Source organism: Nicotiana tomentosiformis, chromosome 11, assembly GCF_000390325.3.
Source record: "Nicotiana tomentosiformis chromosome 11, ASM39032v3, whole genome shotgun sequence".
NCBI classification, from domain to species: domain Eukaryota; kingdom Viridiplantae; phylum Streptophyta; class Magnoliopsida; order Solanales; family Solanaceae; genus Nicotiana; species Nicotiana tomentosiformis.
The window spans coordinates 96,889,799-96,907,271 of NC_090822.1; the positions used below are offsets into that span (position 1 = coordinate 96,889,799).

The 17,473-nt window shown below is 33.0% G+C and overlaps 1 protein-coding gene and 1 long non-coding RNA gene across 2 annotated transcripts; one reads left to right on the top strand and one right to left on the bottom strand.

Moving 5' to 3' along the window:
* The first annotated feature begins 967 nt into the window (after positions 1-967).
* On the top strand, positions 968-1,500 carry LOC138900693 (uncharacterized). Its single transcript, XR_011411846.1, has 2 exons — positions 968-1,030; positions 1,333-1,500. It is a non-coding gene; the product is annotated as an uncharacterized lncRNA (long non-coding RNA).
* Positions 1,501-3,352: 1,852 nt separating this feature from the next.
* On the bottom strand, positions 3,353-5,197 carry LOC104092192 (uncharacterized). Its single transcript, XM_009597724.4, has one exon. It carries the CDS (start codon positions 5,099-5,101, stop codon positions 3,548-3,550), a length of 1,554 nt encoding a protein of 517 aa, XP_009596019.1. The 5' UTR covers positions 5,102-5,197; the 3' UTR covers positions 3,353-3,547.
* Between the last annotated feature and the right edge of the window lie 12,276 nt (positions 5,198-17,473).

Sequence of the window (17,473 nt, forward strand, 5' to 3'; positions counted from 1 at the left end):
TACGGCCTCAATAATATGTGTTTATCAATCACCCGCTTACCACTAGGCGAATACGAAAAGGAATAAATATGTTCAGAGTTCTTCCTACATCAATTGGTAAAAAAGACAAAATCGCGTACTGCTACTGAGGTCTAAAACGATCAAACAATTTCTATTTATGGTCCTTGCAGATCAGATCTAATTATAATATATACACATAGCCAAATGGGAACAACTCATAGGGTTAACCACGCAAGTGAAATTATGTCGTAAAAACTCTCCCTAAATCGAATTTATCGGAATTTGACCATATGTTAGAATCTCGATTCATAGCATTAACAAATAGTCTAGTCCCCTTATCATCACGAGCTCCACGAGGTATTATAATTGGCCCAAGTAGGTATAATCCAAATGCTTCCTTAACAATGGTCAGGGGCTGAGATAGAAGTCTAGATACGGATTCAATAAAATTTAGTAGTTTTTGCTCAAATAATATATTTATATTAAAAATTTATTAAATACGTACAATATTAAATCTAAATTAATATTTGTGTTCAGTTATTAACATTTGAAGTTATCGTTCTAAAATTCAAAACCCACAAAGTAAAAATTATGCCTCTACCTTTAACAATAGCTCGGAGGTATACCAATTTTTTTTATATCGCTCTCTTCTACCCATTTATCTATACCAACGTCCATGTCTAGTTCTTGTACTTCCTCCATGACGTGCTTATCGTTTATCAATAATGCCATTGTCCAATTTATGTGAAGAACAAGGGTACCCGTTGCATCCAAGACCATATTCAAAGAACAATAATTAATTAAACCATAGCAAATTATTTGTCAAGTCATGAACAGAAAAGAATCCAATGTACCAATTTAACCGGACAAAATGCTCGAATATATTCAAGTGAAGTGATGGGAGTATTGTTTTTTATTTCAAGTGGAGCCATGCACATAAACGATAGATTTGGACAGCCTGCTACAGCCCACAAGCATCTGTGTCTGGTAAACTGGCTCACCAAGACTCAAGCAAATGGGCTCACAAGGGGTCGTTTGGTATGAGGTATAAGTAGATATAGTGCTGGTATAAAATTTTAATACCACATTAATACTTTGTTTGGTTAGCAAACCTGGTATAAGTTATCCCGGGATTAAAATTAGTACCGGAATAACTTATACCTTGTAGGGGGTGGGATAATTAGTGTCGGGATAACTTATACCTTCTTAGAAATTATGTAATTATCATTTTTAATACAACATACCAAACAGTAAATAAAAAATAATACCAGGATAACTAATCCCAGCATAACTAATCCCAGCATAAGCCGTATTCAAACCAAACGACCCTAGTGTTGTAGCTGGGATTTAAACCAAAGATGTCCAATTACTCATATGCCTCAACCACTCAACCATCTCTTTGGGGACCTAATTTAACCATAAAGAATGAGAATGCAGCAGAGAATTACAAAACTCGAAATTGCTAATGAGGAACAATTTTGATCTTGTCCCTCTCACAAATATCTTCTCTGCAAACCAATTCACATGACTCCAGCACCCAACTCGAACCACACTAAAGTTGACACCTTGAAAGCAAACTGCGTAGCTGTTGCGCGAAAAACCACATACTAGAACTACAGTAAATGTTATAACTCATCTAGAACTGTACCTCCAAGCAGTAGGCAGCTTCCACTTTAGTAACATCAAATATCACTGCTATATAAATTGAAAAAGATTGGTAATCTTCCCACTTAGAGGCACCATCATAAATTTCACTACCGACTAATTTAAGGTGGAGGAACAAATAAATTGGTAACCAACCAAAAGAAAGATAACATAGAAGAATAACCACAATGCAATACTGAATACATACAGGACCAATCGGATCGCTGATTTTGAAAGTAAAAAGTAAGTAGTAAACAGAAACCATCAGTCACCTCTTCCTCACAGTTCAGTAGCTGCAGATCAAGGGTATATGTTCTTCAATTTTGGACTCAGTTAGGTCATGACTCATGCCTCAGAATATTAAAGAAGCGTATGAAAGCTGGAGTTTGTGAAAAGTGGATAAAAATATCAAGAAAATCTGAAAAATGAAGCTCGCAAACATTTATTGGTGTGTATGGACAAAAAGAAACCGCAGATGATTTGATGGAATCTCAACTCCAAACCACTCCTAGAAGGCTAGATTTCTACTGTTTATTTGGTGGGAGCAACTCCAAATAATGCTGATCCTTTTTTGGACTTTATTAGCTCCCTGACTTTAGTGTAGTCTCATATTTGGCTAACCCCCCCTGATTTTTTGTTTTTGTTAGCTCCCCAGTATAGCATCGAATCATGTACCAGAGCTAGCACATCTTTTTTTTGTACTTATTGCACCTTCTTGATGCCAGTAATGAAACATCTTACTTCATCAAATAAAAGTAAAAAATAACTACATTAAAGGATGACATGTCAACATATAAGGCAATTAATCAACAAATATAATAGTCAACAATATGGTTAGCACACCAACTACTTTGTGGTAACAAGAAGACGACTAATAATGTAATTACTAGCAAAGCAATAACTTGCTATCAGATTGGGTCATTGGGATTACATTTGAATGATTAAGTAGTACCGTCACATGTCAGCACAAATGAGAAATTAGAACCACAGCATAAAGCTCGTAGGTCCAGCAAAATTTACACATGAACGGACTAGAGCAAAATGATACTACAGCCTAGGGTTAAGTAAAAGTTAATTAAGGTTCAATCAACATGTCTCAGTAGATTTTGACTTCAACAAAGAATATTAAGAAACATCTCCTATATCCTCACAAAGTGATGTCCAATGCATAGTTTGTTTGTTTTTTTTTCTTTTTTGACAAGGTAAAGTTGTGATGTTAATGCATAGGAATGGTGTAACAACATCTGACCTAATACTTTTGCCTTATGCGGTTAATCTGGTACAGACGGGTGGCTGAAACCAAGACACTATTCCAGGAGCTGTGTGAAGAGCCGACTGGTTCCCCATCTGCAGCAGAACTCATAACTACAGAAAATGCTTTGCCAAGGCATTTAGCTAGAGAACTTTAGCTCATTCAAAGCTCAATTAGAATCTGTTCCGCCCTATACGTGATATGTCTAATATGCTGCTGTTAGAATTTAGAAACAAAGTAGAAAGAAGATTTGTTAAATTACCTAATTCTAGACCCACAACCCAGAGTACTGTTTTAATAGTAGCTAGTGAGACCTACATAACCAAAACCACAAAACATAGTCTTTCATACGAGTACGGAGAAACCTACATAACCAAAACCACAAAACATAGTCTTTCATACGAGTACGGAGAATTGTTGGCATGTGTGAAAGCAGATCTAAGAAAGCATAACGAATTTCAGCAAGCTCAGATCTACTCTAATCACATTAAACTACAAACCAGTGAAACAGCATTTAGTAAAAACCAAACATTATCAGCTTACACAGAAGCAATTATAAAACTTTTATGTCTCCATTTTCTATTAAACAACCTAATTTCTACATGTAACAGCAGTAACACCAAAATTAAAGTAAAACAACATACAAAAGGATCAAGCATCAGCACCCTCTTCAGACTTCCCTCCAAACGGATCGTGAGATGGACCGGTATCCTGACCAATATGGCGTTGCACAAGGCGCTGCAAATCAGCCATAACCTTCTGTTCACGCTTAGCCTTCTCCTCATAGTTAAACATGGCCAAGGCTCGCTTGTCTTCAGCGCTGTAAACTTGGTTTTCTTTTCTAATACGAATAGCATTCATCCTTTGATGCCTACTACCACTCATCACATACCCAAGACCCTCAAATTTCGAAATCTCATCAGCTGAAAGACCCACTTCACCTCTACGCGGAATACGCTTCCCTTGCTGAACATATTGGGCAATAGCATCACCTTCACCAGGCCTAAGTGCCCCACCATAGCTTATATGCCCTTCAGCCCTGGGTAATGGCATTGGACCAACTTGCGGCTCATTATCCAAATTACTCTTTTTTCTTGCCTCAATCAGTTCTTTGAATTCAAGCAACTCACTATCAACTTCATCTATCGTTGTTTCATCGGCCTTCTCATTAATTCTAGCATCCCCATCCAATTCCAAGCTCTTTTCTGGTATGTCACTATCCCCATCATCCTTCTTTTTCTTACTCTTCAAATCGCGCTTTTGCTTCTTACTAGCATCAGAATCATCACTATCACTCTCTTGGCTTTGGCTCTTACTCTCACTCTCATCTGAATAGCTTTTTCTTTTGCTTCTTTTCTTCTTACCCCTTTTATCTCTCCTTCTACTACTTTGTTTTCTCCACGACTTCTTCCTTCGTATTCTCCTCTCTTCTTCTTCTGAATCATCGCTCGACTCTTCCTCCGATTCACTCTGACTCTCACTCTCCCTTCTCGATCTCCTACTTCTACGTCTAGACCTCAATTTCTTCCTCTTCCTAGATTTCCTGGATTCCAAATCCTCCGAGGATTCGGAATCTGAAGCCTCTGAATCAGAATCTGAGGCCTCCGATTCAGATTTGCTAAATTTCAAATCTTTTTTGGATTCATCAGTTTTCTTTACCTTCTCATCTACACTTTTTTCTACAATTTCATCAGGTTCATCGTACTCTGGTTCATTTTCATTCCTAGGTGGACTAGGTGTGCAATTCCAAATACAATTCTTCAACTGTTTCCTCAATTTCTGACGCTTTAGCCTTCGGTACTCTTCAAAATTCAAGCCTTTAGCTTTAAGCTCTTCATCCGAATCTGAATCTGCAATTTTTCCATTCCTATAATCTCTATCGAGGTCGGGTTTCTTACCACGTCCGAATCTTCTAGGCGGCTCATTTGTAGAACTCGGTCTACGGTACGAACGATCAGGAGAATATGATCGCCGACCATTTCGGCCGTTAGGTTGCTGGCCTCTATAGGGACTATATGCCGGACTACGACTGCGGCAACGGCTCCCTCTGAGACTTCGGCTTCGGCTACGATTTCGGTTTCTGATAGGGCTACGGCTACGGCTTCGATAGCGGTGGCGTTGAGGGGAGTAACGGCCGTCGTCACCGTTCCCGTAGCTGCGATGCCTTTCGTCGGAGATTTCAACGGCGGAGGCGAGTCTACCCATGGGAATTAGGGTTTCGAAAATTGCAAGTCGAAGAAGGTGACGCAGTTAACAAGCGTTCTAGCAAAAATAAAAGTTTTGACAAGTCGGTTTTTCTTGTAGCACAACCTATACTTTTTAGCTTTCGTTTTTAAAAAAAAACAAAAAACAAAATCCAACCAAACCGAAAAGTAGAAATTTAAATTTATTATATATATATATTTTATTTTTTTATATATATATAAAGTTTCTAAAATTTTATGATACATATTAGTCATTTGTATTTTTAATCTAATTTTTTTTGCTATTATAATAATCTAATTCACATTTATATTCTAGTTTGATTGGTAGTTTTCATTTGCTAAGTACAAGAATTTATTTCATATTAAAAATAATTAATTTTTAATTAAGTACTTAAATTATTCATCATTATCTGATTCAATTATTATCAATATATCTTGGTAAATAATAGATTTCTCAAAGAGCAATTGATTTGATAGTGTTACGTTGAAAATGTAGTCGCCGCAACATGCGTTTGGTAGTGTGTCTCATATTTAAGGGGAAAAAATCATAAATAACCGAAAAAACCGAAAATCCGATAAAACTGAATCGATAAAAAAATGACTTAATTGGTTTGGTTTCGTTCCAATATTTAAAAAATCAACTTACTTGGTTTGGTTTCTTTTTTGGGAAAAACCGACCCAAACCGAACCATGAACGCTCCTACTTACCTCCCCTTGAGCTCTAAAATTATCACAGATATTCATGGTTTTAAAATTTAACGAATATTGCTTAACTTTTTTTACTTATTTTAATGCTTTAGTGTTTTGTTTACCAAAATAATCCTTTAATTAAATCTTCTCTGGACATATTTTACACATCATACCTTAATTTTATTCTTTTGCATAACAAAAATATAGTATAAAATCTAATTTTTCCATTCAAATTATTCAAATAAAAATAAAGATTAAAAGTAAAGTAAAAGAAAGACAAGCTTAAAACAAATAGACAAATACACCTTATTTCTTTTGTAGTTCATGGCTTAGTTTCAGCAAAGAATCTATATCTATATATCTATCTATATCTATATCTATATTATATTAAAAAGCACGAAGGCCCTTACCAAAATGTCATTTGCCTTTTTTACCCTTTAAAAATTGTCACGACCCAAAATCCCACCACATGCGTCGTGATGGCACCTAGTCTCTAAGACTAAGTAAGCCAATTACAATTACATTTCAAGCCATTTTTTTATATATATACGGAAATAATTACAAATATAACAACCTCCCAAGACTGGTAGTACTGAGTCACGAACTCTAACTGAATACATGAAATGATCACGAGAACCGAATATACAATAATGTTTGATTAAAAATTAACAGTACGATGAAATGAAAAGACTCCAAGGGACTGTTACGACCAAACAGCTCTACCTTAAATCCTTACGGTCCCGCTTTAACTCTGCTCAAGTCCGATACCTCCAATACCTGGCTCTGCACAAAAATGTGCAGAAGTATAGTATGAGTACACCATGGTCGGTACCCAGTAAGTATCAAGACTAACCTTAGTGGAGTAGAGACGAGGTACAGTCAAGACACTCAGTAGTCTAATAATCAGTGCAATATAGTATAGAAAATAATACTGGAAAATAACTAGCAATGATAACAAGAACAACATAATTATTGCTCAGACGAATAATAAATACAAATACACCCAATTAAATCAAATTCTTCAAATAAATATCCTTCACATATAATTCTACCAAATAACTCTCTTTCAAATATAATTTTTCCTCAAATAAATATCTTTCAAATACAATTCTTTCATATAATACTTTCTAAATAAAAATCCTTCCAAATAAATATTTTGAATATAATGCTTCAATTTAAAAGTCACCATGTGACACCTTATCTCATAATCATAAAAATACGGGTCTCAACCCATTTTCATATTTTTCATAAACACGGGTCTCAGCCTATTTTTCATATCTCCACGGCACTTCATGCCCATAATTAAATCATCATATTTTTCCGGCACCTCGTGCCCTCATTTCATATCTCAACTGCACGGACAACTCACGTACCAATATCCTCAATGTATATAAGATCCACACGATCAATTTATTATTCAATAAAGTAAGGTTAAAATCTTAAATCAAGTAAGAAATTAATAAATGAATGAATTTATTTTAGGATCATTTGGGTGGAGAAAATAATATTTCACTTAAAATAAAATATCAGATAAACTACTGATTTGGATATAAAATTTATTAAATTAAAACATACTAGAATTTTTCTTTTATTTAAAACAACTCAATCATCAAAAACAAGTACAACCTAAAAATACAAATCCTCAAAGTCTCGTACGAAAAAGTCGAAGTCAACACAATACATCAAGAAATACAAAATACTTAATATTAAGTGAAATAATACATCACAGAAAATACAAGAATTTATAAATTTCGGAAAAATAAAATAACCAAAGGCAAGTGTAACCATAGAGAAATATCAACAAAAGGGCACTCCCTAGGTATCGCCTCATAGTCTCAACTCATAAATAAATTCACAATATCTCATTTCCTTATATCACCGCGGGAGCCTTCACATTTAATTTTAAAGAAATTATTTATTTTTTTTCAAAATAGCATCCCGCATTTTTAGCCACCTTTATCACACCGCATGACTTCTAGTAGTTACCCTACTAGCCACGCGTTTCAAGCCACCCTTTTCTCACCGCATGCGTTTCAACACCCTGATCTTATATCACTGCATGACTTCTAGTAGTTCCCCTACTAGCCACGCGTTTCAAGCTACCCTTATCTCACCGCATGCGTATCAATATCACAATATTTCACAAATCGCACCTCAAGTGCCCAAATATTATAACATATCATAAATTGCACATCAAGTACTCAAATATTATAACATATCACAAATTGCACATCAAATGTTCAAATCTTACAATATATCACAAATTGTACATCAAGTGCTCAAATCTTACAACATATCACAAATTACACATTAAGTGCTCAAATATTACAACATATCACAAATTGCAGATCAAATGCTCAAATCTTACAACATATCACAAATTGCACATCAAGTGCTCAAATATTATAACTTTCCACATAAATCAATAATACATTATTTTTCCACAATAAGGAACCCACGACTCGATCATAATGTGTACAACATCTTAACAAAATGTTCGGGAGTGAACAACTCAACCGAATAATATTTTACAATTTGGCACTTTGCCTCAATATGATTCGCGGCCTTTTTAATTCAATACCAAATTTTTAACAACGTGAATTGAAAAGTAATTCATCAAGGAACAATACCTCTTTTAAATCACAACTTCAAGAAATAAATAGATTTATTCATCTTATTAACTAAATTTTCTATTTAAATTATCTATACATAAAATTAATAATGAAAGTATTTTTCATAAAATTGGCAACTCAAACAAACACAGAGTTCACATAAAAGTCAAGTGACAATTCAAATTATTATATAAAAATAATCTCGGCAAACAAGGAATGAGGCATGACAAATAAGGGATTTAATAAGTTACAATAATTTTCCAATTTAATACTTAAGGGCGTCTATGAATTTCAACCGATATAATATGCACATATAAACCAAGTACGTACTCGTCACCTCGCGTACATGGTTTTCAATTATACAATTTTCACATAAGACTCAATGTCTAAGGGGTAATTTTTCCCACTCAAGGTTAGGCAAGATACCTACCCTTTTTAAGTTATGCCGATATTTCAAAATAGTCGTCTTGCTTTAATAAATCCTCCGGACAGCTCAAATCTATTCAAATTAATTCAATTTAGTCAATACTAATTATATGAATTAATTCCATATGAAAATACTAATTTTCCAACAAAATCCGAAATTTAACTCAAAAATCGCCTGTGGGGCCCACATCTCGGAATCCGGCGAAACTCACAAAATTCGATAACCCATTCAATTACGAGTCCACCATACCAATTTTATCAAAATTCGATAACAACTCGACCTCAAAATCTTAAATTTTTATTTTTGGATGATTTTACAAAAATCTTGATTTTTCTTCCATAAATCCATAGATTCATGATGTAAATGAGTATGGAATCATGAAATATAATCGATATAGGATAAGGAACAATTACCGCAATGTTTTCCCATGAAAATCATCCAAAAATCACCCAAGAACCGTGCTCCAAAAATTCAAAACGAAATGAAGGAAATGATCATTTTTGGTCCTTAAGTTTCTACCCATCCGTCACTAAAAGTCCATTTTCCGTCACTAAAAGTCCAGAACTTGCTTGTACTAGCCTTTATTCAATCGATCATAACTTTATGTACAAATATCCAAATGATGAATGGTTTAACTTTCTGGAAAATAGAATCATAAGACTACAACTTTCATGTTTTGATACTTTTCTGATTCCTTATGAATTGTGAGATATAAGCTTCTAAATTCGGCTCCACGCATCAGAAATTTCTGGCGAAACTGCCCTACCAGCCTTCATTCAATCTATCATAACTTTCTGTACAAATGTCCAATTGATGTGTGGTTTAAAATTCTGGAAACTAGAATCAAAGGTATACAACTTTCATGTTTTGGAAATTTTCATATTCCTTATACATTTCGAGATATAAGCTTCCAAAATCGTCTCCACGCATCAGAAATTTCTGGCGAAACTGCTCTACCAGCCTTCATTCAATCCATCATAACTTTCTTTATAAATGTCCAAGTGATGTGTGGTTTAATATTCTGGAAACTAGAATCAAAGGGCTACAACTTTCATGTTTTGAAAATTTTCATATTCCTTATACATTTCGAGATATAAGCTTCCAAATTTGACTTTGCGATTGTACCAGTTGCTGTCCAAAAACAGCTTCTGTAGCAGAAAAATTCCAGCAGCTCCTTTTTGTCCGAATCCATTCCGTTAACCTTCCGAAATCCACCCGAGGCCCTCGGGACCTTAACCAATTATACCAACATGTCTCAAAATATAATACGAACTTAGTCGAGGCTTCAAACCACATCAAACAATATCAAAACGAAGAATCGCACCTCAAATCAAAATCTATGAACTTTGAACTTTCAAATTCTATATCTTGTGCCGAAACACATCAAATCAATTCGGAATGACTTCAAATTTTGTACACAAGTCATAAATGACATAACGGACCTATTTAAATTTCCAGAATCGGATTCCGACCTCGATATCAAAAAATCAACCCCCCGATCAAACTTCCCAAAAATTCAACTTTCGGCATTTCAAGCCTAATTCCACTACGGACCTCCAAATAATTTTTCGGACACGCTCCTAAGTCCAAAATCACCATACAGATCTATTGACATCATCAAAATTCCATTCCGGAGTCGTTTGCTCAAAAGTCAACTCTCTGATCAACTCTTTCCATTTAAGCTTCTAATTAAGGATTGCTTATTTTAATAATTCCGAATCTTCCGAAAAATCAAACTCGACCATACCCGCGAGTCATAATACTTATTACGAAATTGCTCGAGACCTTAAGTCGCTGAACGAGGCATTAATTCTTAAAACGACAAGTCGGATCGTTACAAAAATAGAGTTTACATTAGATAAAATAGTAATTTGGTTATTTTTTAATATGCAGGAATACTCATTTAATTATTTTTCTAATATGTAGGAATACTCATTTAATTATTTTTCTAATATTAGGACTACAAAATAAACTAAATTTTATATATTACATTCTTCCTTATTTGGATTACGTATAAAAATTTAATATTTAGAACTTCAAAAATATTAACATTTTATTTTATATAAATTTTTATACTTAAATTATATGTAAATGGCAGGAAAAGGAAAGAATTAAAAATACTAACCAAATAGGACATAACCACTTGGTATTTAGAAGTTTATCCTTTGGACGGATACCAAGAAAAGAAAGAGGACGTACGACGTTCTTGGAAGATGACGGAGTAACTTTTTTATATTTTGATTTATGTGAAATTCTTTTATATACTTAAATACTTTAAAATATACAAAACTATTTCCCACTCATTTGATTTTCTTACAATTTGACAAAAGAATTTTTATTCGATAAAATATAATTAAAATCGAATATTTAAAATTTGGTATGAGCTAATATTAATAACTTAAATAAATAAATAAAATTTATATATTTTATTTCTGAAAATAAATAATTAAGTATTTGGAATAACTAATTAGCAAAAAAAAATTATTTTTATTATTTTTCAAATTCATCATACAAGTAAAACTATCTTCAAGTTGACAAAAGTCTTGGCTTAAATAGATATATTTCAATAAAAAAGACCACTGATGATGAAAGAAATAAGAAAATAAAGTCAAATCAATTATAATATAGTATTAAAAATTAACTTAGTTAAAATTCAAAATAGAAGAAATAAGAATGAAATAATAAGTATTCAAAATAAAGTTGACATTTATTATTATTTTTTATTTTTCATCTATTCCAATAAATGGCCCTCTATAGTTTTTTGGCGTAATAAGTTATTGGTTGTAAAATACACATTCAGTATTAGTCAGTTTTAGACCTTACATTGTTACTTAATCATTCATTTTTTTTTTCCTAGAAACTATATGACCTAACGGTTCATTCCAATAGCTCTAAAAGAAAGAATACAATTTTTTTAATTAGTGTTAATTTGATGAATGTTTGAAGAATTATACTAAAAATATATAACGATTTCGATCATGTTAGATTTATTATTATGCACAAAAATGACTACAATTTTTTTAAGCTTACCCCAAAGGATATGCCTTTCAAATTAATATAAAATATATGTGCTCAAATATTTTACGTGTGAACCAGTTTCTTCTAAAAACTATATGACGACCCTCTCTATTCCAAATCTCTAAAATATATAAAAAAAAATTATTGATGGCCTTTTGAAGAATCATAATAAAATTATATAATAAATATCGCTAATTACCAAAAAGCACATATATCAATCATTTTAGATTCAATATCATGTTACAAGAATTACTACAATTTCGTAAGATATTTTCCAAAGATATGCCCTTCAAATTAAGAAGAAATACGTTTTCTCCAATCGAAATGTGTATCAATCATTTTACTTTTTAAAAATAAATTTTAGAATTGTTATAAAACTAAATATTTTCAAATATAACGTCAAATGGGGTTAATGAATATTATAATTATTTAAATACTAATTCCACTTGAATAATGATATATCGAAACTAAATATACTCTTTGAAATATAATTCTGAGTCATTCTCCGTTGTATTTTACTAGCTTACTTTAATATTCTTTTTGAATGTCTTTTTCTCATTTTCAGGGTACTTAGATTTTGTGTTCATCTGAAATTCATGGATTATTAGTTGTTTTCTATGTGTGTGAAGTTTTATCCACTATTTATATTTTCAATGACTATGTGTACTACTGAAAATGAAAATGAAGCATGCTAACTTTATTTATTAAAAATGTGGCATAAATTTTAAGTTGATTTATTAACTAAATGATTGAGGATTTCTATGAGACGTTTTTTCTTAATTGAGTTAGTTATACGTACAATGTCAATATTAATGACTATTGTCATGAACTTATACTTTTATTTCATAACTCAAACACTCATTGAGATAGGATACATGCGCGATGCGTGTACCCTGAACAAATTTTTTATTATATTGAACGTAAAATTCTTATTGGATAAAAATTATAATTATAATTAAATATTTAAAACTTGGGATGAGTTATTAATAAGATTTGAATCAACAACAAAAATATCTTTAACGTTAAGAAAAATCCTAATTAACCAAAGAAGTCTTTGATTTAACAAATTTGCGAAAAATTCAAGTCATTCTTTTCAAAATTTATAATAAAATATATTATAATATAGTAGTAAGAGTCAAACTGTTAAAAATGCAAACGTTAAAAACAATACGAATGAAACATTAAAAGACAAAATATATTCTAAGTTAGTTGCCATTAATTAATTTTCTTTCTGGTATTCGTTCAAATAAATGACAACTCCCTATACTTTTCTCTGTACAAAGTTCTTATTTTAAAATATTAACTTAACGTAGACATTTTTAAAACTTATCGTTTGATAACTTGATTTACATGTTCTTCATTTACTCATATTTTACTGATTGACGCTAACCACACGTGCAACACATGTACACTAAAGCTAGTTTTAGAAAATGATGCATATGTGTTTTTTGTACTAAAATAGGACAAAATAAGATTTAATACATAAATAACAAACTTATTCATTTAAATATTGCAATATTGTTTAGCTACACAAAAGATGAAAGAAGCAAGATTTGAACTAGACAAAAAGAAATATCATGCTTGGCATTAGATAAAACAACAATAACAATAACAACACTCAATGTAATCCAACAAGTAGGGTGTCACGACCCAAATTCACCTATAGGTCGTGATAACGCCCAACATCCCAGCTAGGCAAACCAACTAATGATTTAAACATATATTCATTTCTTTAAAAATTATTTGAGTAATCAAACTCTTCGAAATTTCAAAAATTAAGAAAGATATGAGAAAATAAGATAAATTAAAACCCAAGTAAAAGAATTAAATCCAAAAATTCTACTAGAGTGTGCCAAGACCTGGTGTCACAAGTGTATGAGCATCTAGCAGATTATACAAAATTCTAAATATTGTCTAAAATAAAATAGACAGAATACAAATACAAAAAGAGGCACTAGTTGCTGCAGAACGACTCAGAAAAGCAGCTTACCACTAAGCCTCTAGATAACGTGGGTGTGCACCGATAAGTCCTCCGATAGTACATGTCTCAGGTCCTGCACAAAATGTGCAGCAAGTATAGCATGAGTACGTAAACAACGTGTACCCGGTAAGTATCAAGCCTAATCTCGAAGAAGTAGTGACGAGAGATCGACTTTGACACTCACTATGAGTCAATAATATTGCAATAGAAATATTTAATTAAACATGATTTTTAGGTGAACAACAATAATTTTCTTAACAAGCAGAAAAAATAATTACTTATCTTTCAACAATTTCTAATTTATCAATTAACTTCACAAGCAACAATTAAAATATCAAGGTATCGTGTAATTATTATTATTAGGCACGATTTCTGCCGAGGTCGTATGACCCGATCCAGAGTATCGTATACACTGGCGAGGGACGTGCGACGCGATCCATAGATGCATCTATACTGTCGAGGTATTCGGCCTACTCCACAAGAAAGGAGGACATTCTCTTATGAACCTCCGGAATGAGAAGTTATTATAATATTAACACATAGGATGTTCAAATTCTATTAACAATTAAATAATTTACACACAATTCAAGCATATGAAGTTTCAATCTTTTACTAATTCCTCTAACAATTTACAATATAATTTCAGTAATTTAATTAAATAAAGTATGCAATTATCACAAGTAATTTATGATTTGAATCCTAAACTACCCGAACATAGCATAATTAGTAGCTACGCACGGACTCTCGTCACCTCGTGCGTACGTAGCCCCTACAATTAGCAACAATTATTAATGTAAGTCACTGATGGGGTAAATTTCCTCTTACAAGGATAGACAAGAGACTTACCTTGTTTCAAAGCCCACTTTTCGATCACAATGTCGCGTAAAATCTCAATTTGGTGCCGAAAAATCCAAAACAATCCAAAAGTTATATAAAATAATTAATACATGCTCAATAATTCAAAATTAGACTATTAAATAAATTACTCTATCCAAAATGATAAATTTCTAAAATTCACCCCGGGCCCACGTACCATGATTCCAGAAATTTTCGGAGGAAATCGTTACCCATAATCTCAAGAACTCAAATATACAATTTTTATCCAATTCCATAACCATTTTCGTGGTTAAAATCTCATTTTTATAAAAAAAAAATCTAGGTTTTTCAACTAAACCCTTGATTTCCTAAATTTACAAGTTATAATCTACCCATAAGTTATGTATTTAACTCAAAGTGTGTAGAATTAACTTACCTTCAAGTTGCTAGTCGAAATCCCTTCTCAAAAAGCTCCTAAATCGCCCCAAAATGGAGGAATTAAGGGCTAAAATGGCTGAGTCTCGCCCCTTTAAAACGTTCTGCCCAGCAGTGTTCTCGCACATACGGACGAAGGGACCGCTTCTGCGCAACCGCAGATGCGCCCAAGCTTTCGCACCTGCGCATTTCTCGCTTCCACGCGCCTTGCCTCGTACCTGCGCGCTCGCAGGTGCGCCCCAAAATTTCGCATATGTGGTTGATGGCATGCCCTCCCCTTTTCGCTTCTGCGAGCACCATGTCGCATCTGCGATGGTCGCATCTACGATGGTCGCACCTGCGACTGTCCAAGCGCAGGTGCGATTGCAGTAGAATCTGGAAGCTTCAGCTGCTGTTCCAAATTCCAAAATTGGTCTGAGCGTCGTCCGGTTGACACCCGAAGCCCCTAAGGCCCCACCCGAACATACCAATAAGTTTGAAATCATAAAACGGACTCGCTCGAACCCTCGGAACGTGTAAAACAATATCAAAACTAAGAATCATACCTCAAACCAAATTGATTCAACTTAGAATTTTCAAATTCTACAAACTTACTTCGGACGTGTCGAAATATACTTATACTACTCGGAATGACACCAAATTTTGCGTGCAAGTTTTAAATCACCATACGGAGCTATTCTCAGGCTCGGAATTCCAAACGGACTTCAATTACTCTAAAACCTACTTCAAATCAAATTTAAAAACATTAAACCTTCAAATAGTTGATTTTCACTATTAAGCTCTGAAACGCTCTCGGGCTGTCCAAACCCCGATTCGAACATACGCCCAAGTCCAAAATCATCATACGAACCTATTGGAACCGTCAAATCCCGATTCCGGGGTCATTTACTAAAAATATTGACCAAAGTCAAGCTTGGCATTTTAAGGCCAACTTAAGGAACCAAGTGTTCTGATTTCAACCCGAACGCTTCCAAATCCCGAACCAACCATCCCCGCAAGTCATAAATTAATAAAGTACATACGGAGAGTTTTATTTAGGGGAATGGGGTTCTAAAAGTTAAAATGACCGGTTGGGTCATTACATGGGGTATGTGGGTAATATGTACGCATGCCTTACTCCTACCCCTTCAAGAAGACAGAGAGGTTATTTCGGAAGACCCTCGGTTTAGGAAATATAAAAGAAGGCAACAACAAACACACCAATTAAAAAACCGAAGCAAAAATACAAAGATACAAAACTAAAGCTGAGTATTGTAATCAAAAGGGCAGAACGAAAGCAACGACAAGTAAACCTAGAAGTCAAGAAATACATTAAAAAAAAAAACTTTCAAAATATTGGAAACAACATTTGGAGATTATTTCAAACAGAGAATTAACATATTGCAAAATGGGCCTGAGGAGTATTTCAAGTCCACTGACAAAACTTAAACCTTTTTCTAGTGAAATTTAATAAAAGAAGAGTATTTGAAGCTATAAAAAAAAGTTTATGATAAAAAATAAACGATGTTTTGAATGTCTTCAAAACCTTTTGTTTCATACTTTAGAACAAAAGAAGTTTGTAAACTTATTAAAAAGTATTTTTGGACCAAACACAATGGAGTTTAGTGAAAATAACGAAAAATTAATTTCTAATAATGACGGTTGGATGATTAACATTAAGTAGAGAACTCTATTTAACGACTATTTATCAAAACTGTCCTAACTCAAAATACTCAGCTAACGAAGTATATTATAAAGAAGGTGGTCTTAAGTATTGCTTGATACCTTTCTTTGAAAGAAAATTTGGTAACTTTTTTTTTTACCTATGCTTTTCGTTGGTCAAACCAACTAAAGTGCTATGTACTTTTCTATTACTCGTGCATGCAATTAAAAGAAACGAGACTAAAAGTTCAAATCGAGCCCGATAAAAGAATGATTATAGTTTCGCTCGTCATGGTACAACAAAATGTGAACTAACAGAAATTGAATGGTTTTTACCAAAAACTCTACTTTAACACCTCATAAAGAAGCAAGTCCTCCATTGATGAAGGATGAATGTGTTTATCCTTCATTAAATTATGAAACATTGTGAAATAATACTCAAAGTACAAATATTGAAATATGTAGACAAAAAAGGTAGATAGAAAGGACAAGAGCTTTCTTATTGTCTTCAAGTATGTCCTTCATAAACTAAGAAACATCCTATTTATAGATTTACAAATCTAAACTTAGAGTTACAAAAATTGAAGAGTTATAACAATTAATAATTAATTTAATAGATACATGTATAAAGAAAGGTCAACTGAATGGATATCCATATTAAGTGAATTTATAACATGAAAAAAAAAACATGGCTCTTGTTGGAAGGAATATTTGCTCAAAGACCTCAACCAAGAAACTCTCAGATTATCGAAA

Excerpts from the sequence above, each read along its gene's own strand:
- LOC104092192 (XM_009597724.4), bottom strand. The coding sequence starts at position 5,101 with ATGGGTAGACTCGCCTCCGCCGTTGAAATCTCCGACGAAAGGCATCGC.